A 21465-nucleotide genomic window follows, 5' to 3' on the forward strand; every position below is an offset into this window, starting at 1 on the left:
TGGAAAACAGTATTGCAGTACCTTATAAAGTTAAAATTAGTCCTATTATATAAACCAGAAATTACACTTTTAGATATTTACCCAAAAAAACCCAGAAAATGTATATCTTCTCAAGGACATATACATGAATGTTTGTAGTGATATTATTCAAGTAGCCCGAAACTGGAACCCAAACGTTCATCAACTGCTGAATAAGTAAACAGATTGTGATATATCCATGTTATAGAATACTATTAAGCAATGAAAGAGCACGAATTACTAATAGGCTTACAACATGAATGAATCTCAAAAAGCATGTTAAATGCAAGAAAGAAGTCAAACACAAAAGACTACATGTGTTTGAGTCCATTTATATGACATTTTAGAAAAGGCAAAACTGCAGTGACAGAAAGATCAGGGATTAAGGGTGGAGGAAGGTAATCAGTACAAACGACATTTTTAAAAAGTGAGGGAAATTCTGTATCTTGATTGGGGTACTGGTCATAAGACTGTATACAAGTACCAAATTTCATCAAACTATTTTTACTTGCAGTGTCTGAATTTAACTACATAAAAATAAGACCCTAATGAAAAAAGAGGGGAAATGAAGGAATAAAGTTTATAAAACCTAATGGAAGTAAAGCATATTTAAAATTACCATGTAAGAGACACCTGGGTGGCTCAGCAGTTGAGCACCTGCCTTCGGCTCAGGGCATGATCCTGGAGTCCAGGATTGAGTCTCACATTGGGCTCCTTGCAGGGAACCTGCTTTTCCCTCTGCCTATGTCTCTGTCTCTCTCTCTGTGTGTCTCTCATGAATAAATAAATAAAATCTTTAAAAAATAAAATAAAATAACCATACAAAATGAGTTCATGTTTTACTACACCACACCATCATACAACTGTTTTAGCTTATCATACGTTGTATAAGTAATTCCTTGTTCTCATCCTATCTCAGATAGGAAAGGATGAGGAACAATAAATGTGTGTTCATGCCATATACAAGTATATATAATATATATATTATGAATATATGAATGAATTGGTGAGACTATATATTTTTATAGTTTACTGTTCAGAATGTTTTAAATTTTTTGGCTCATATAGAACATTTTAACAATTTTCCAGATGTCTGTATATATCTATGATTACATCTAAATTAAATTTATATTTATCAATTTAATCATCACCGAAGGAGCCAACTAACTGGCTTTTCATGTTTTTTGTGTTTTTAAGATTTTATTTATTTATTTATTTATTTATTTATTTATTTATTTTTTTTTATTTATTTATTTATTTGAGAAAGAGACTGTGAGTACAAGCAGGAAGAGGGACAAGCAGATTCCTCGATGAATGCAGAGCCCAATGTGAGGCTCTGGATCTCATGACACTGAGATCATGACCTGAGCTGAAACCAAGAGTCTGATGCTTAACCCACTACATGACCCAGGCGCCCTAGTCTTTCACATTTTAACAGTCAAGAGTCCCTTCTCCTTTGTGTTCTTGCATGGGAATGTTTATAAATGCTTCGGCTTTGATGCAGTAAAGCGAATTCTATACTCTGAAATGTTTACTGAGCCTATCTTCAAAGTGATGTAGCATACCTTTCTTTTTCTTTTTCAGCTGGAATCCACAGGACTAGGCCTTAGTAGTAGTAGATTAAGAACAACTCTTAACAGAATACAAGAAAGCCTTATTGATATGGTAAGTAATGAACTGGAAGTAATTCTTTTGGGTTATAGAAAATAAAAATCAGCCACCTAATCAACTAAGTATAAATGTGTGTCTATGTGTATATTGAGTTTCTGAGTCCTCAGTATTACACTATATGCTTGTAGGGAAGTAAATGGAAGTTTCTTACAGTCTGTTTGGAGAGAAAAAACTTACATACATGGAGTATGATGTTGTATGATGTTGGCTATACATCCAGTACGGCTCAAAGAGAGGAAAAGTTTATGCGAAGACTTAATTTCAGAGAATGACTAAGAAAGAAGTAAGACTTATGCTAGTTTCTGAAGAACAGGAATGGGGTTAGTGGGAAAAAGAAAGACCTACATTCAAATTAAGGTTCAGAAGCTGAGAAAGGGTCTTGAGGTGGGAGCAGGCCTGGCCCAAAGTTTGGTCATCTTTGTGATTGGGATACTGGTATATACCGAAGAGTCGTATTACAGAGAGTGTTTAGGACCATTTTATAAATGGCTTTGAAATTCAAGGAAGAGGTTTGGATGTAGTCAGCTATGCAGTAGGGGTCCAGATTCTTGAATATTGTGTTGTATGATATAATACATATTTTAAAAAAATTCATTAGGCAGCAAAACAGGGCTGAGCCTTTGTAGTGTTTACGCTAACATAAGCATTTAAACTAACAGTTTTTTCCTGCGATGTGTTACTGTAGCCAGAGATTTTTGTTGTTTAGAACATTCCTCTGCATCTACATTAACCCTTCGACTTTTTATTTTTTCACTTACCCAAACAAGCAGTCATTTACATCGTTTCTCATTATGTATATACTTCTGCTACTGAAGTTTTTAATAAAAGAATGTAATCATTCTTTTAAGAAATACTTACTGAAATAATTATTTGCTGGGTGTGGTAGTAGTGTTGGGCATTCATCAGTGCACAGGACAGGTAATTCCTGTCTTGGAACTTACATTTTATTGAAGCAGAGAGACAGAAAAGCAGATCTGTAATACAGTGTCAGATACTGAGAAGCACTAAGAAGAAAGTGAAGCAGAGTGATTAGAACACTGGTCTCTGAACAGAGATGTGAATAAGATGAAAGAGGCATAGGTTCCTGTCTCAGGTGAGTACTGTTTACACAGAGAAAATCACATAGTATCCATCTCATCCATCTCCCTTATAATTTGGAGGTCTTTCTGCCCAATACATATTATATATATTTTCTCATAGCACCTAACTTAGCAAACTGCATTTCTTGGTAAATGTTTGTAGAATAAATGAAGAAACTCCAATCTATGAGTTTCTTGTCTCCTGGCTTAACCTGGCTTGTTTTCTTGGCTTTGCTATCCATTTAATTCTGATCTTCATGTTTAGCGTTAAGGCTCCTTGTTTGACCCAGCCACTTATGTGTTTGTTTTTTGTCTTTGTTTTGTAAAAATCTATTGGCTTTCAACCCCTTTGGAAATTATCCGTGTTTCAGTTTTGGTTTTCTTCGTTTGATACTTAGCATAACCTTGACATAACATCTTGTTTTCCAGATCTTAGTCTGCAGCTTAAGTTTTTCTTGTTTCTGGCTGAAAGCCTTGAAATTGATGGACTGAATCAGAAAGTCCAGAGTGGGGTATAGTTACCTCTAGAACCTATTACTCTTAACGTAATCTGGACTTCTTGAGAGTTATATGTGTAGATTCCTTAATAATGAAATAATAATATTACTGTTAAAAAGATTGGTCAAAATTAACCACTAGGGTCATTCACTCTCATTATCATAAGCTAGTTACCAGCTTATAATGATTGTCAAACTGCAGTTCCAAATTTGATCCTTAAGGCATGGATTTGATGCTTCAGGTTTTGCTGTCTGGTGTGTAATGAAGTATCATGATGGAATAAACAATGGGACCAAACTAGTTATTCAAACCAGTTCCTGCCCATCAATGGGTAACAGTGTATCTGTAGCATCTGTCTGACCAGTTCTGTGTTTATTAGATACAGTTTTTCCAGAACTGGTAGTTAGATTTAGAAACATGGTTTTAAAAACCCCTCCCCAATAAATGGAAAGATAGCTATGCCTGCTCTTTTTCTTTGGCACTTCGTCTTTTAAAGATATATTTTCTTCAAGTCCTCATCCATACCATCTCTGAAATTAAGACTGCATCTCGGATTGGAAGGGTATGTGAGCAGTCCTTCCTTCTCCAGTTTGTGAGGCATGCTGACCTTTTTGGCAGGGTCTCTCCAGAGTGTTTACTGCTTCTGTAGCAATACAGAAGTTTTTCTCAAATTTTCTCTTGGTTTCCTGTGTTTTATGTGTTCAGTTATTACTCATGCTGATAAGCATTGGTTTATTATTTTAGAAAATATATTTGTCATTTGCTAGACCTTGATCTCAGGTTTTTGTAAAGCTGGTATATTAATTTTTCTTCACTTCATTAATTTCATTAATTTGCATCTATGTTGGCAGAGAACATTAATTGGTTTCTTGGTACTCAATACATTCTTTGGCCATTAAAGTAATTTATAGGCTAATCAATCTGGAACCACTAGATGAAAGTTGTACTTTCTCCTCTATTTCCCCTATGTGTTAGGTAAAAGTTTAATAAGCACATTTCTGGTAATTTCATTTTCTCCATATATTTTTTCTAAGTTTTGCTTCCCTTTCAAGCTGTAAAAGGTATCATGGAATCATTACAGGTCTTAATGCCACCTGAAATCATTTATCGTATATATTCAATGTAAATAAGAAAATATGGCACATCAAATAGAAGTTCAAGAAAAGGAGTCTGGTGTAAGTCATAGTGGTACCAGAACTGAGAATTTTTAGTTATCTACTTGGTGATGCTAAGTTTTTTGCTTTAAGATCTTTGGCTAACTTAAAATCTTTGATAATAAAAAAATATTTTAAATCAGCCCAGAAAAGTCCACAAAATGGCTTCTCTTTATAGTAGCAAATTATTAGTGTCAGCATTGTGGCTTTCACTGTGAAACTAAAGGTTTTGATTAAGGTTTTATTTCTCAAAGTATTCAAAGGGTTTTATATCTTTTCCTTATTGTACTGGTATAATCTGAAACACTGATCCTCTTTAGGAGCTTTTCTGTTGACGTGTGCCATAAGCCCATACCATTTATTTATATCAGCTTGACATTTTTGTGACTCTCTTCAAGCATATTTCCCTAATGTAAACACAGGACTTTAGCTTTTAAGCAGATAATTACCATAATTTTTATGCCTAAAATACCAGTATTAACTAGAAACAAAGAATGGTATCCTAATGCAAACCCTTTGAAGTTGGGGCAGCAATTGCAGTGATCACTGCAAGAATGTTTTTATGAAAGAGCTCAGTAAGGAAGGAGTTCAGCACATTTGTTGTGGAGGAGGGTAAGGAGTAGATAAGGACGAATGAAGTGGGTGAGTGCTTGTGGCCTTTCCTGTCATACCCAGAGATAAACTTAATTTCTCTCAGGCTATAGATAGAACCTCTCCTTGCCTTCTACCACCTTCTAGCACCACCTCCCTCTTCTATCCCAAATTAATTAGTATCTGCATTCACAGAATCTTTTAGTTTTTAAATAAATTTTATATGTATATGTAATGTATATATAGAGTGATACTAATCATAAAATAATGAAATTCAAAAGTAACTCTGCTATTATAAATGTGTAATATTCATGGTTATCTTGGAGATATTTTGAGTGCAATATTGGCAGAAAGTTCACCAGTTTTTGTCAGTTTAATCACAAAATATTTTATTTTACTATATATTTTTTTACTTTATTTTACTTTATTTTTAAAAAAGATTTTATTTATTTAAGAGAGAGCACAAGTGAGAGAGGGAGCATGAGTTGGGGAGGAGGGGCAGAAGGAGAGGGAGAAGCAGACTCCCCGCTGAGCAGGGAACCCAATAAATGGATGTGGGGCTTGATCTTGGGAGCCTGATAATCATTACCTGAGCTGAAGACAGGGATTACCGCACTGAGCCACTCAGGTGGTCAGTTACAAAATATTTTAGAAGAGGGTATGTTTGATGCTTAATATATACTTGTAGAGCATAATTCTCCAAGTCTCTACTCAGAAAATAGTTCAGAGAGGTAGATTTGGCTGCATCACAACAAAGCACTTTCTATCATGCAGAAGTATAAGACAGAAAGGATTATAAGTTCCGTATTGGAAAGAGGTTCAATCTGAAGCTCACAGCTAGCTACTCAGAATGTATAAAAAATGTAAAGGTTAAATGAGCATAGATAAGTTTTCTTCTATGATTTTATGAGTTATTCCTATTCCTACAAAATTGGACCACTTTGGTGAGCTTAGCCATTATGCCCAAGTGAGTTAACTCTTCCTTTAATTCCTTTATTAGTTTTTCTTGTTTCAGGGTTTCAGTTCTCTTCCTCACTATCCACTGATGTGCTCGGAGATGAATATGCATAACTCTGAACCAAGAAGAAAATACAGAGTATTATAGGGGGTATTGGAAGTAGATAGAAGGCAGGGAGCTATGTGAGGAGAGAGTATAAGACTCAAGGGATACAGATAGCTATCTTTATTATTAATTCATTCAACAAACACACTTTAAGTGATGAAGTACTTTGTAGAAGATCAGTGAGTGGTCCTTCTGGTATAAGAGGCAGATAAGGAATAAATGAATATCCAATTTAATGTCAGATCACATCAGGAATTACAAAGAACTAGGAAAGGATGGGAAGAGGAGAGAAGGGGTATGATTTTGTTTAGGTGATCACACATGCCCTCTCTGGGAAGGTGACATTGATGTAAATCCCTGAAGGAAGAAATAGGAGTAAGCCACCTGAATAAGAATTCATTTATTTCACATTTATTTAGTGTCTGTTTATTGAACACTTTATATATGATGCTAGACTCTGTCTGGGAGTTGAGGATACAATTTTGGTGAGGAGAGGACAGTCAGACAAAACTCCCTACTTATGTGCAACTTGTTTTCTAGTAGAGAGGGAATATTTTGGGGAAAAGTGTTTCATGTGGAGGGAACAAGGAGTGCAAAGGCCCTGAGATGGAACCATGCTTGGCCTATTCCAAGAACAGCACAGAGGTGAGTATAATTAGAAAGAAGCCAGTAAGACAGTTAATGATAGATAAAATCAAAGAGGTAGCCAGACCCTAGACCATATAAGGCCTTTGAACTTTACTCTTAGGAAAACCAGAAGGTATTGAGAAGACCAGAAGCTATTTAAGCAGAAGAGTTGACATGATCTGACTTAATTAGGTAAAATAGAATTATTTTGGTTATACTGCATAACAGTTAAGGAAAGAGATAAGGTAGGTGGCTTGTACCAGTGTTAGAGGAAGTAGTAGTGAGACATGGTCAGATTCTATATCTGCTTTGAAGGTAGACCCATCCATAAGTGAGGAGTCAATGATGACACCTAACTTCTGCAGAATGGAGGTGACATTGCTGGATATGGAAAAGACTTTTAGGAGGGACACATTTGAGTTCAGTTTTCAGATATGTTAAATGAACTGAGGGTAAGAGAGAGGTCAGGGCTAACATGTAAATTTTGAGCTTTGGGCATGAGGATGTTATTTAAAATGGGGAATGAAATCATTTAGTGAGTGAAATGTGAGTGAGAAGACTGAGGACTGAACTCTAGGACACTCGAGTGTTTAAAGGTCAGGGAGAGGCAGACAAACCAGCAAAGGAATCTAAGAGGTGACTCATGGTGTAGGAGAAAACTAGGGGGGTATGTACTCTGGAAACTAAGCAAAGGAAGTTTTTCAAGAATAGCCATGTAGAATGCTACAGTAGGTTAAATAAAATGGGTAATCAGAACTAACAATTGGACTTGGCCATAGAATGCCACTGAGGACCTTGATAAATGTTTCTTTGGAATAGGGAGATGAAAGCCTGACTGGAATGTGCTTGAAAGAGCCTAATAGGGGAAAGTAAAGACTCTTTTATCATATCCATCAGTTGAACTGTTTGATGGCCTGCCAATGCCAGAAGGCATGCCAAAGTCTTAAGGTATAAAGATGATGAAATTGATCTCAACCCTCCCAAGAACTCAGAGAGAGGTGGAGGGATCAGGAAGCAACTGACAAAGTACACTTTATGCCCTATAAAGACATAGGTACATGTGTAGGTAGCATTAACGCATTAACACAAGTAAGATACTAATTTTTGGGAGACTGAGAAAGTTATAGAAAGGAGGTGAATATGACCTCAGACTTAAAAAACGAGGAGTAGAGAGCTAGGCAGACAAGGAGCAGAGAGCTGATAAGAGTGTCAGTAAGACAGATATAACAGTAGTCCAATGCATTTAGACTCTAGGGGCATAGAAGATTGCCTGGAAATGAAGCTGGCAGGGTAGCTGGTATCACTGTAGAGGAGTAATATCATGGTGACAAGTTTAGACTTTTGTCCATAGGGATGGATAATTAATTGAGACTTAAACTGGGGAGTGGTGTGATCATATCTTCATTTTAGAAGGACCACTTGGATATTCTAGAAAGATCAGCCAGTGAACTGTGTGCAGAGTGAAGTAGAAATAGGAAAAGCCAGAGGGAAAAGTCTCAGTTCAGGGACTATTAACCCTGCTAAGAATGCTGTGGGGCCTTGGTCCTGAAGCTCCAGTGACGGGGGAAGAAACAAAGGAGAGTGTGTGTTTAGGCATGATGAGGGTGGGGAGGCATGAATGATCCAGGGTTTCTAACTTGGGTAGTGTGGTAGATAGTGATTACATAACCACCAGCATTAAATGAAATAGCACAGGCAACCAGTTGGTACCAAACAGTATGAAATTTTGTGACATTGTGTGTGTGTGTATGCAGTAGAGGGTGATTTCTGTTTTAGTAGAAGGAAGTAAATAATGGAGCAGTGACATTGATTAACTTGCATAGCTTCCTTATCTTGATTCTCCCTTAGAGAAAGTACAGTTCCCCAAAAAACTTTTAAATGCTAATTAAGTAATTAGAGATTGAAGAGAAATAATATCCTTAGTAGAAGATAGGATATAAAAAAAAAAACTAAAGAAGAATAAAAGTATTTTATAACTTGGAAGTTTTGCAATGTTTTAATTCCATTTTGCTAAATTTATAAACCTGTTATGCTTCCAGAGTCCTGTGCATTTGATGTCTTTTTCATTTATAAGGCAAGTGTTAGAGATGTGTGACTATGTAATTGATTTAAGAAATAATCTAAATTTACATTTTGTATACTTTTAGATTTGTCTGTATCCAATTTTTGTTCCACAGTTTTCTTGGAAGATCTTTTAAAGCTCAATACACTCTGCTCTCCAGGCATCCCTTTCTTTTATTCTCATTAACCATTAGTAATGTGGCCCCAGACACCTACAATGCAGTTAGGTCAGTTTCAGTTTATAAATGCATTCTAGTCCTGCCTTCTTGAGATTATACCAAAGTTACCTTGATTAAAGTGTGGATGTGAAATGGTTAATCACATCATAATTTTGGAATGTACCAGCTCAATCCTCCAGAGGCTCTCTTTTCTCATTTACAGGTTCCTGAGGGGCATCTCACTATTGTTTCTATAAAACATCTGCCAATTCATAAAGATGGCTTGTGTTGGCCAATTTTAGGTCATGTGCAGATAATAGCACGTGGAGCTGGATCATTTTCACTTAGTATAAAAAGAAAATTTCCAGCAGTTAGAAAATATAAAAGAAGGAAAAGAAAGAAGAGAAACTAAATGTAATTAACATGTATGCCTAAAAGTGTTTTAATTATAGGTCCAGTTTTATAAAACCACATGGTTTATTGCTATTAGATTTGATTTCAGGCTGTGTGTTGTATTTCAGGAAGTTTCAGCTGATCCTACCGCCACCCTTACCGCAGCAGAAGAGAGAAAAGAGAAGGTACCAAGCCCACACCTCAGTCACCTAGTGGTTTTGACATCTGGGGATACATTATATGGGCTGGCGGAAAGAGTGGTAGCCACAGAATCCTTGTAAGTTCTTAAAAACAGTTGCTTTGCCTTTAAGTATTTAAGAAAAGTTATAAAAGTAAGCATTGTAAAACTAGATTTCTAGCTTTATCCATCTTCCACTTCTGAGTGTCACTTAATGTATTTCTGAGGAGTGTGTCCTAAAATAGATTACCAATCGATTTTTAAAACTGCATGGTTGGTTTTCAGTTACATATATGGAAGAAAGGAAATCTTTTAGGTTTCAGTCCTGAGCAACATGATCCATGCTTTAAAGTTAAAAGTTAAAAAAAAAACAAACTATAGCATATTTTATATTTTCCTATTAAATTATGATTCTGAAGAAACTAGTTACATTGTCAGTTTAGTGTTAAATATAGTCAGCCCTTCACATCAGCAAGAATGCTTCTTGACCTTTATTAAATCCTCCAATTTTTAATACGGGTGAAGCGCATGATCTTCCATAAAATGTAGTCCAGTAAACTTAAGAGCTTTTGTGTACATAACAAAACATAGGGAAAAACAGGGCAGCTGCTGGCAGTCCTCCGGGCAAATGACTTACACTCTTGCACACCAGCCTCCTGACCGGAAGTTCACATGTATGTCTCAGCCAAGTTACGGTTGGTTGCATGAGGTTACTTATAAGAAATGCCAGATGTTAAATCTGTGAATTCAAGTATCTGTTCTCTATAATTTAATGGGATCCTTTACAGGAAATCTTTGCAAACAATACTGTTGTATTTCTTCTTCAGTCTTTCATGTGGTCTGTGCCCCTGTGTTGCCTGCAGAACAGCATAGCTCTGCACCGTGTGGTTCCCAGAGCAGTTGATTGGAAGTTACCCTTCTTCCACCTCTGCTCACATTCCGTGTAGGTTGTAAATGAGCTACTACCAGATAGTTCACTCAAGTGGAAAAGAACTGTAATGGTTGAACTTTTGCTTAGAGATCTTAATGATTACTTATATAAAAGTATTAACAGGCTGTGGATCCTGCACTTTGCTTTCATGGTGGGTTATTTATTCCCTTTAGGGTATTCTTGGCTGAACAGTTTGAGTTCCTTCAGCCTCATCTGGATGCTGTGATGCCTGCAGTCAAAAAGCCCTTTCTCCAGCAGTTTTATTCTCAGGTCAGAGATACTCTTGGATGTCACTTCAGTTGTGAGCACATTATCTTGGGTTTTTTCACTAATGACCAGTCTCCAAATTCCAGGAGAATGATTAGAATGTGCTTATTCACTCATGAATTCTTGTATTAAATACTTCCTGAGTACCTTGCATAACTTTTAGTCTAATGAGAAAGAGAGAGAGAGAGAGAGAGAGAGAGAGAACCCATTAAAACTATTTACAATTAAAAAAAAACTATTTACAATAAAGTATGATAAGAGGAAAGAAACAGCAGCAGGGTATTTAATCTTGGCTGGAGAAGGAAGGGAGGAAAAGGTTGCCTAGAAAGACTGTCTAGAGGAAGGATATTTAAACCGAGCAGCCAGCTACATTGGTAATATATTCCAAACTAAGGGAATGGCTTCTGTGAAGACCAGCCAGTGAGCGAAAGCATGGTGCATGTAAGTGGCTGAGGGGAAAAAAACTCTGATTGTCACAGCAGAGAAGAGGGCTAGTGGTGCTAGAGATGGCTGGAGTAATAAAGCAGGAGCCGCATGGTCATGGTGCTCTCAGCCAGGAGGTGGACTCTATTTTGAGAGTACTGGGAAGGTCCCAGAGGACCTGAAACAGTTTAAGTGGTGTGACAGTGTGTTTTAGAAAGAGTGGTTGGCAGCAGTAGATGGCAGGCCTCCAGGCAGGGAGACCGGCTTGAAGGATCCTACAGAAATACAGTTGAGAGATGATGAAATCTTGAGATGGGACAGTTGGAGTGGAAATGGAGAGAAGTGAAAAAAAAAAAAAAAAACAAACATGAGAAATATTTGCTCATCTCTGAAAAATCCACGGTTCTTTTATTGTTATGCTATCAGTGGCCTCAAGTTGGTTGTATGTCTAAAAATTATGTTTTCTGAGACCTTTGCCGAGAAACAAAAGTGTTTTCGTAATTTAAATCTCAAGATATATAGTATATATATTTTATTTTTAGATGTGATGTATGCTAGAAATAGGCATAAAATATTTTTTATAAATTTGATACTTTTAGTAAATATTTGTCTTCCTTTCTGTGAAATTTATTTCAGACAGTTTCAACTGCCAGTGAACTACGCAAACCAATTTATTGGATCGTAGCCGGTAAAGCTATTGATTATGAACAGATGCTGCTCCTAATGGCTAATGTGAAGTGGGATGTAAAAGAAATTATGTCACAGCACAACATCTATGTAGATGCACTGCTAAAGGCAAGTACGCGAGAAAGGCCTTTGTTAAAGATGAGTCCACCAGGAAAACTATTCCTGTCATTGTACTTGCTCTCAAGTAGTGAGATTATAGTTACTACATCTCTAACATCATGATATTAAAGCCCCTGAATTGGAACAGATTTGCTTTTTGAATTTTGTGTTCTTTAAGACCCAAGAAATTTTTTGTTTTTGCTCACTAATATCCTGTCTTGAATTAGAGTTTGATTGGCATGCCTTGGCTGACTTTCATATTAAGTAATTTCAATAACGATGGCTATGATGACAAGAGATATTTCTATTTATTAGAAGTTATATCTGTAGTTATATGGATTTATTACCAAGAGACCAGGCCCCTGATGATTCGGTGGTGTTGTTGTTATTTCCAGAAATCACATTACTTTTGCAACATGTCATGCAAAATTTTTGCATTTAAAACTCACATTTAAAAGTTTTCTGGGAAAAAATAAAAGAAAATAAAATAAAAGTTTTCTGGGAAGAATTGTACATTTTTTTAATCATTTATGCATCAGGAGATATTTGTCGATCACCTGACACGTGCAATACACTGATCTAGGTGCTGACAACATAGTTGTGAATTAAGGAACTTACATGCCCTCAAGGAATTTATGTGCCAGTAGGGAAACAAGTTATGATAAAATATGTCAGATAATGAATAGTCCTGTAAACAAGTAAATAAGCAGCAGAAGAGGGATAGAGAGTGGCAGGGGGTGGGTTAGGGGCAATATTGTTTATTTACGTGTGGTCAGAAAAGGATTCTGATAAAGTGAGAGTTGGGTAGAGGCCCGAAGGAAGCCAGGAGATAAGCCATGTGTATGTCAGGTGAGGAAAGAGCATCTGAGGAGATGAAAACTGCTTTCAGAAAAGTCTTATTTTTCATATTTGTCAGTGAAAAGAAAATTGGCCCTTCTTAAGATCCTGACTTTTATCTTGTTCACACAAACATTTTTACTTGCTTAGTCCAGGGCAACAGATGGTAGTTGGGGACACTTGCAAACCAATAAGCAAAGCCAAAGATCAAAATAGATATCAGGAGGCACCTGGGTGGCTCAGTGGTTAAGTATCCGCCTTTGACTCAGGTCATGATCCCAGAGTCTTGGGATTGAGTCCTGCATCAGGCTCCCTGCTTCTCCCTCTGCCTATGTCTCTGCCTCTCTCTGTGTCTCTCATGAATAAATAAATAAAATCTTAAAAGAAAAAAAAAAACAGCAGTGGAATTCATCTCTCTGCCTGGTACCTTTTTGAGCTCTGTGATGGAGACTGCAAGGTTGTCCCCAGACTTGGGAACTAAGGGTGGAAGATCAGTTAGCAGTGTCTAGGGGTTAGTGTCAGGTCTGAGGGGTGAGTGACAAAGGTGCTCTGTAATTGCCACCTTGGGAGAACTTTGATTTCTAGGACCCCCATGATATTTCAATTGGGAATTTTAATTTGGAATGTGATACAAATATAATTTATAAATAATCATGCATCTTTTTTTTAAACAATTTTGTTTTTGAAAAGTTGATTTCATTTTTAATGGCATGCTAACCATGGTACTCATAGGGATGCAAGAAGAAAGATTTCTGCACTCAGTGAATATGTATTCTAAAGGAGCCTACTTGCTTTGGTTATTCTTTTTTTTTTTTAAGATTTTATTTACTTGAGAGAGAAAGTGTGTGTGTGTATGTGTGCACGCGGGGAAAGGGAGAGAGAGAGAGAGAGTCTCGAGCAGATTCTACACTGAGCTGGACGGAGCTCGATCCCACAACCCTGAGATATGACTGAGCTAAAACCAAGAGTCAGATGCTCAACCAATTTGAGCCACCCAGGTGCCCCTCGTTATTTTTAATTATAAGAAACATTAATATTGTAAGAAAGAACCAATGTTATTCAGATTATTAACATGAACCCAGTTTTTAGGAGTTTCAAACCTTCTTTCCTAAGAAAGCTTTTATATAACTTCTATTCATGCTATTACTTTTCCAAGTCTAAACCTTTAGGTAAAAAGCAATCTGCATTTGTTGGCCTCCAAAAATCTTAAGTAAAATGAAGTGTTTTTATTGTTCATTTAACAAGCATTCTTGAACATTTAATTTAGCAATGAGTAGAATGACATTGTTTACAGTTAACATATAACTTTATATTTTTTAAAGATTTTATTTATTTAAGACAGAAAGAGAAAGTGAGACCATGAGTGAGAGGGAGGGGAAGAGGAAGAAAGAGAAGCAGGCTCCCCACTGACCCTGGGATCCTGATCTGAGCAGAAGGCAGATACTTAAGTGACTAAGCCACCCAGGTGGTCCAGGATATAACTTTATTTTTTAAATATTAGTGGAAAATACTGAATCGTGACTGGAAATCTAAAGCAGAGTTTACTGCAGTGAAGCATAAATGCAATAGCAAATACTAGTGTTCTACTAGATTCATAACATGAAGAGGATAAAGATACTTATTTAACTTTGATTTTCAAAAGTAAGCTTAGTGGATTTAAAATTCACTTTTTCATATAATTAAAAGCAATTAACTGTCAAAAATAAATCATCAAAAAATTGTGATTAGCAAAAGAGGAAAAGGATAATAAGTAATCATGTGGTAGCTTGAGTGGTGATGATTATATTAGATTTTTTTCCCTCTGGTATGTTATTAGAGAATTTGAACACATATCAGTCTTGACTTGTTAAGCATTGTGTAGCTGCTGTCCTGAGGAAACTAAAGAAAAAAAATCTCATTTTTAAACCTATTAAATTTATTTGAAACGTATTTTTTTTTTTTTTAAAGATTTTACTTATTTATTCATAGACACAGAGAGAGAGGCAGAGACACAGGGAGAGGGAGAAGCAGGCTCCATGCAGGGAGCCCGATGCGGGACTTGATCCCAGGTCTCCAGGATCACACCCCAGGCTGCAGGCGGCACCAAACCGCTGCGCCACCAGGGCTGCCGAAACGTATTGTTAAGGAAGGGTCGATAGCATTTACTTTTGTAAATTAATGTATTTAGATGATAATAGTCCAAAGAAACTAGAAGTACATTTATTGAAGGGTAAACCATTTGCTTTCTTTTTTTTTTTTTTTTTTAAGATTTTATTTATTTATTCAGGAGAGACTCAGAGAGAGAGAGGCAGAGACACAAAAGCAGAGAGAGAAGCAGGCTCCATGCAGGGAGCCCGACACGGGACTTGATCCCTGGTATCCAGGATCACACCCTGGGTTGAAGGCAGCGCTAAATCGCTGAGCCACCTGGGCTGCCCTGCTCTCATGTAATTGTTAGGATTTGTCTAAGTTAGTTTCATATATTTTTATTTTTAGTGGAGTGGTATCATAAAAGTTACTAATAAGTAATAAAAATACTCAGTTTTCCTGTAGGAAACAGGAAGTATTTTGTTTTATTATTTCCTGTATTTAAAATTTGCAGCTATTATATGACTTTCAAATCATTCAGAATATAATAATATATTTACTTGTAAAGAATGTGTAGGAAAGAGGATAATTTATCCAATTGTTCTCTAAGGAGTGAGTATAGCCTTAAATTACAAATGGTTCATGATTCACTCTGAGTTGAAAGCTTATCAAAATATTTCTTTAACCTGGGTTTCTTGAAGATAATTTTAAAGACATGTTAGGTTATTACGCTCTTTTAATCCATGCCGACAGTTGTGGAAAAATTTTAGATGAAGAAGCATTTGAACATGTTAGCATTGTTTAATCTGTTAATGATATATATCTCCTTTGAGATGAAATGTAGTATACTCTGTATCACAACATAGTTTATTCAATTTGATATACTTAAAAAAAAACCCTCTTCATTCTAAGTTCAAGTTACCTTTTGCTTTCTCTTTGTTTTACTTGGTTTGATTCTGAGTCTTTCTAAATCTTTTTATTTGCTGGTAAGATTGGAAAGCAATGTGACATTATAATTATATTCACATATGGCCATGATTTTTGTCTTCTTAGGAATTTGAGCAATTTAACAGGAGGTTAAATGAGGTTTCTAAGAGAGTTCGGATACCTCTGCCCGTGTCTAATATACTTTGGGAACACTGTATACGGCTGGCCAACAGAACTATTGTGGAAGGGTAAGTTTTCATGAAAGCATTATCTGAGTCTTCAATGATCAAGCATAATACATAGAAAACATTGCATGTTATCATTATTGGAGATAATAGGTAGAGAAAGTCATAGATAGCAGACAATCCTGTAATAACTGAGGTTTGACTTTAGAATATAATTGAAGAACCCTTATACCCCAGTGTGCCTTCTCCATCTGAGCTTTCTTTTCTAGGTGGTTACCTAGAACCACCTAGTAGAGCAGTGTAGAAAGTAGCATCTCATGGTTATCTGAAAGTTAAACTCATAATAGTTATTATTACCTATAATATAATTATTATGATGATGATTATCCATGACATTTATTGAGCACCATGTGTCATTTACTGGATCAAATACCTCACAGGATTTTATCACTGAACCCTAACATAAACTCTTTGATGGAACCATTATTCTCTGTTTTCTCAAGGAGAAAACCTTGCTTCAGAAAATCAAGGAGGTTAAATAACTTGTCTAAGTTCACATAGTTTTCCAACACCAAGAAGGTTTATGAACTTCTGATGGCAAAATCAGGCTTCATAACCACTGTCTGTTAGTGGTATCATTATATCATTATAAACTGTATAAATCTTTCATATGTTGACTTTAAAGATCTATCAGTACTAATTTTCCCACTTACTCAGAGACCAGGCTTACATCTAGAATATAAGAAAGCTTATAAAAGCTTGCTGGAAAGCAAGCTGCAGTCTCAAAGACTGTTCATAGTGGTCTGGAATTGCACATCAATTGAATTTCCACATTGTCGTTTATCTGATTTCTTTTAAGCTCTTCTTTGATATAAAGAAGAAGGTATTAGAGAGTGGGGAGGTGAACAGTGACAAGCCGCCAACACTTTTGCCACTCTGTTTTGAAACCAACAGCGTTGTAAATCACAGAATGGCTCAGTGTCAATAGTCATGACTGAAAAGTATTTTTAATAAATTTGTTTAATAAAGTAGAAAAGTGAATAATGTTATATTTCTGTGCAAAATACTTTTTTATTAAAGAAGAAGAAGAAGCCTGATCACTTCAAATAATATGTGCTTTAGCTTCCTGGCAAATTTCCTTAGGGGAAGTGCCTAATTCTTAGGGTTGGATTCTCCATGTTTTCTATTATTGAAGGATTGAGGCACTGACTTATGAGTAATCACATGTTGTACTCTTAGGGTTAATACATTCTTATTACTACTCTACCCTAGAACACACAGTTTTCAGGAGTGTGGGGTGTCAGAAGAAGTCTATAAAGTGTATGACAAGTTATGTATGTCCCTTTTTTGCTTATATGCTCACACATTTCTTAGGTTTAGCTGACTGTTCATGGGGGAATTACTGCATTTGTTTCCTCTGCATCCAGCAGTTACAATATTGAACAGTTTTATGAAACTAAGATTACTTTGGAGTGTTCATAGCTTAGTTTTTTTTTTTTTTTAATTTTTATTTATTTGTGATAGTCACAGAGAGAGAGAGAGAATGAGGCAGAGACACAGGCAGAGGGAGAAGCAGGCTCCATGCACCGGGAGCCCGACGTGGGATTCGATCCCGGGTCTCCAGGATCGCGCCCTGGGCCAAAGGCAGGCGCCAAACCGCTGCGCCACCCAGGGATCCCCATAGCTTAGTTTTTATAAATAATCTTGGCAGCCAGATTTCCGGGAATACCAGTTTTACTTTCTTACAGATAATTATGTTAATTGACAGGGGGAGAGAACTGTAGAGCAGCCAAAAACTTAAGCAGTTAGTGGATCTCTTTGCTTAGCAAACGGGGAAGCTGAGGCCCCATTGGTAAAATGAGTATGGAGTGCTGGGGCCCCCGCTGAACCCAGTCCTTCTAACACAAGACTCCTGTGCTCTTTTTCCTATAATCCTCTCATTTCTGGAGAATCTGTCGAGATATGGGTTAAAATAGAGTTTAAGTACCTACAGATTTCTTTTTCCATCCTATCATTTCTGTTTTTTTTATTATTATTATTGTATATCTTAGATATGCCAACGTCAAGAAGTGTAGTAATGAGGGTCGTGCCCTGATGCAATTGGATTTTCAACAGTTTTTAATGAAACTTGAAAAACTAACAGATATTAGACCCATTCCTGATAAAGAATTTGTGGAGACATATATTAAAGCCTACTACCTAACTGAGAATGACATGGAACGCTGGATCAAAGAGCACAGGGTGAGAGCTGGAAAGCAGTCCATTGGATTTCTATTCCTTTTCCTCTGTGCTGTTCTTGTCTGCTGTATTATATAATTCAAAATCGTGAGAGTGCAGTGTAAAGCAACAGCTGATTCTTTACCATATTTGCACTGTGTCTATGCAATGCCCTTTGCATAATCAAATCCTTTTGAGACCTCTCCAAACTGCAACAGTAATTATCTGAAAAGGTAGCCAGAGCCTGAACTTTAGCTGTGTTTATCCTGCAGCTGTGTTGTGGGAAAAGCCTGGCATTGGTTAACATCAAGACAAATTGAAGACAGCAACGTTGTCTTGTGATTCACAAGCTAATGTCTATTCTATAACTTAAATCTTACGGTCCTCAACAATGAATTGGCATCATACTGACATGTATTAGTGATGATTAGGTGTATTAATATTTAAATGACTAAATTTAACTTCTTCCTGCGTTAGATTTTACCTTGAGTATAGATGGGGTCATTTTTCTTCTGTGTGGATATATAGATAAGTAGAGAAAAATATTATTTATTAGGTGTTATTTAAGATGCTGAATTTTTGGCATTGTTTAATGCAACATATTTCACCAGAGCATGCTCAATATGGGGAGCTTTCCTATATGATTGTTCTACTGTTTGTCTAGGTAAGGCAATATGTGGAGATAGAAAATGAAAATATGGCAAGTAAAAAAAAAAAAGAAAAGAAAATATGGCAAGTACTAAAATTATCACCTAGTTTTATTCCTTCACTAACTCTAGTGATCACATTTACTTATGCTGTAAACATCATGGGTAAAAGCTAAGTAGATTGTTATTTCATCTGGGTAAGGAAATAAGGAATTATTTATATTTGCCTTATCAGCCTCATCCTATCTGATTTTAATACTCTAGAGAAATGAAATGAATATTAGCCTGAGTTTTGTGTAAATGTGCCCACTGTAGGTCAGTTCCAGATCCTTAGGAGCAAAGTAGAAATGTACATATTATTTTCAATGATTTTTATCAGTACATCAGAATTGAGAAAAATGTCATCCATTTTAGTCCCATTGACTTCTGACATTTGAAAGCCAGAATACTAAACCAGGAACAGATGGACTGCTGAATGTTGCTGGAATCCATTTAGTAAAGTAAGCTGTAAACACTTGGAAGTCACTCCTGTGGAAGGGGTCTGGGGGAAAAAGGACAAGTAACCAAGGGGATAAAGCATAGGTCTTAGACATATGTTATTTGATGCAAGAATGATCCCCATTTTTGAGTTTTTTCTCTTAATATAGTGAACCAAAATTTTTAGCTTAATATCTTATGAGAACTTTAACTGGTATTTGTAATTCAGTGAAATTTTTTTGGGAGCCGACTGCCCCCATCTTCTAAGACAGTGTCTAGCCCAGTGCTTGATGACAGTGGATACTTGTTAAATGCTGACTGATTAAGAGAATTTACTAGATGCTACCAGATGCTCTCAGAGCTCAGATACAGAAACTGAGTAGCTTTCTGAGTTTTTAAAATGAACCTTTTTTCATATTTTGAAATTGTCTGTTTAGTGGTTATAACTCCAATGACAACAGGTGACTTTTCTTATTAGATGGTAGTATAGAACTCTGTTTCCATGTCTGAACCCTTTTTGTTCATCCTCCAGAACCAGATCAATATGCAAACCTTTCTGGTAAATCCTTATTCATTCTTACCCTAACAACTCATTATCCGAAATTTGGGAACCAAATAGATTTGTACAGCATAAAAGACATAGTCTTAATTTTACTTACTAGCTACAATGGCAACATGAGGGTTTAAAAGCCAGTAACTTTCTGATCCTGGTTACTCTACTCATTTGTCATATCTTAGAAAAGTTGTTCTGTGGTTAGAGATTTTTTTCTTTCGCCTAAAATGTTTGCAAAATGTAGAGTGCCAGAAAATAATTACTTAGTAGCATTTTAAAAATTTGAGAGGTCAGTATATTTTAATAACTTAATAAAGACTGCCACAGAAACAAGCATAAAGTGTCTGGTCTTAAAAGTAACAAAAGCATAGGCACGGCAGATTATTTTGCCATATTGAAGAAACTACTCCTTTCTGTTTCAAATGTGTCCTGCAGTGTCCTTATGATTATTACAGCTCAGTAAACAATTTATCTTCCATGTCTCAAAGTATGATTTCCCCTGCTTTTCACTGACTTGTAGTGCTCAGTCACTGTCCACTGAAAACTAAATATCTGCGTGTTCTTTTCTGTGCATTGGTCAAATATGTCTTTCAGTGTACTAAATTTGGATCTTTTTTTTCTCTCTCCTCGCCCCCCCAATGTACCTCGAGCAGGAATATTCAACGAAGCAGCTGACCAATCTGGTAAATGTTTGCCTGGGATCTCATATCAATAAGAAAGCAAGACAAAAACTCCTCGCTGCTATAGATGATATAGACAGACCTAAAAGATAAAGAATACATTCTTTTTTCTCAATGGCATTGATCTTCTCTCAACACATATGACATGAAAGCCAGTTTTCATGCACTCTTGACTATTGTCTGCTAAGAAATCTTTGTGCATGTACTTTCCAACTGGAAAGTGGAAAACACTGAAATTTGTGTGGTGTTCTGAAATGACTTTTATATGCTCTGGTCCTTCTCTTCAACTCTTAAGTCTCATTTGTTGTATTATTTTTCTGAAAGTATATTATTGCCTTGTCATAAGTATTGTTCTGTGACTACAATTACACATTTTACTGAGGAATATACTGTAAGTATATGCTTAGTGATAATAATACATCCATGGGCAGTTCTTGGAGAATGAATTTATGTTGATATTTTTTGCCCTCTCTACTTGGTTCTTAATATATAAATGAGAGGGTTTATGTATAGCATCTCCTAATTATGAGCTCTGCATGAAAATTGAAAAGTATACATAAGCAAAATAGTTGAAAAATCAGTATGTTCTCTGTGTTTTTAAATGTCAGAGTTTATGTTGGGGTTAATTTGGTTATAACAGTGATCATAAATGATGAAATTGAATAAATACTATACTCTAACATGATCTGCCTATGTGAGACTAAATTTTGATATTTTTCCACAGCAAGCAGAGTTTATGAAACTGTAATGGAATTTTTCGTTGTGTTCTAATTTTAATGATCTTATGTCCTGGTACCAGTGGTGAAAAGTAGTTTCGTCTATCTTTTCAGAGCCTGAGTAGCACCTAGAGTAGTGATTATAGGATTTTTTTTCCCTTTTTCTTTTCTCTTTTCTTTTTTCTTTCTTCCTCCTTTCTTTCTTAGTTCCTTCCTTCCTTCCTTTCTTCCTTCCTTCCTTCCTTCCTTCCTTTCTTCCTT

The 21465-nt window shown here is 36.1% G+C and overlaps 1 protein-coding gene across 6 annotated transcripts in view; it reads left to right on the forward strand.

Annotated features, from left to right (window-relative positions):
* VPS50 (VPS50 subunit of EARP/GARPII complex) overlaps positions 1 to 21173 on the forward strand; it is a 132847-nt gene extending 111674 nt beyond the window's left edge. For 2 of the 6 annotated variants that reach the window (XM_049093544.1, XM_049093545.1), the window contains exons 22-28: positions 1603 to 1683; positions 9442 to 9590; positions 10596 to 10692; positions 11749 to 11907; positions 15856 to 15977; positions 17966 to 18155; positions 18796 to 20438. In XM_049093544.1, coding sequence (XP_048949501.1) covers positions 1603 to 1683; positions 9442 to 9590; positions 10596 to 10692; positions 11749 to 11907; positions 15856 to 15977; positions 17966 to 18155; positions 18796 to 18954 — 957 coding nt within the window. In that variant the 3' untranslated portion in view covers positions 18955 to 20438. Of the gene's footprint in view, positions 1 to 1602; positions 1684 to 9441; positions 9591 to 10595; positions 10693 to 11748; positions 11908 to 15855; positions 15978 to 17965; positions 18156 to 18795; positions 20440 to 20461 lie in introns of those variants that run through there. The other 4 variants (XM_025471357.3, XM_025471359.3, XM_049093546.1 and 1 more) reach the window with 3 other exon arrangements.
* The last annotated feature ends 292 nt before the right edge of the window (positions 21174 to 21465 follow it).

This window comes from Canis lupus, chromosome 14 (assembly GCF_003254725.2).
Source record: "Canis lupus dingo isolate Sandy chromosome 14, ASM325472v2, whole genome shotgun sequence".
In the NCBI taxonomy this organism is placed as follows: domain Eukaryota; kingdom Metazoa; phylum Chordata; class Mammalia; order Carnivora; family Canidae; genus Canis; species Canis lupus.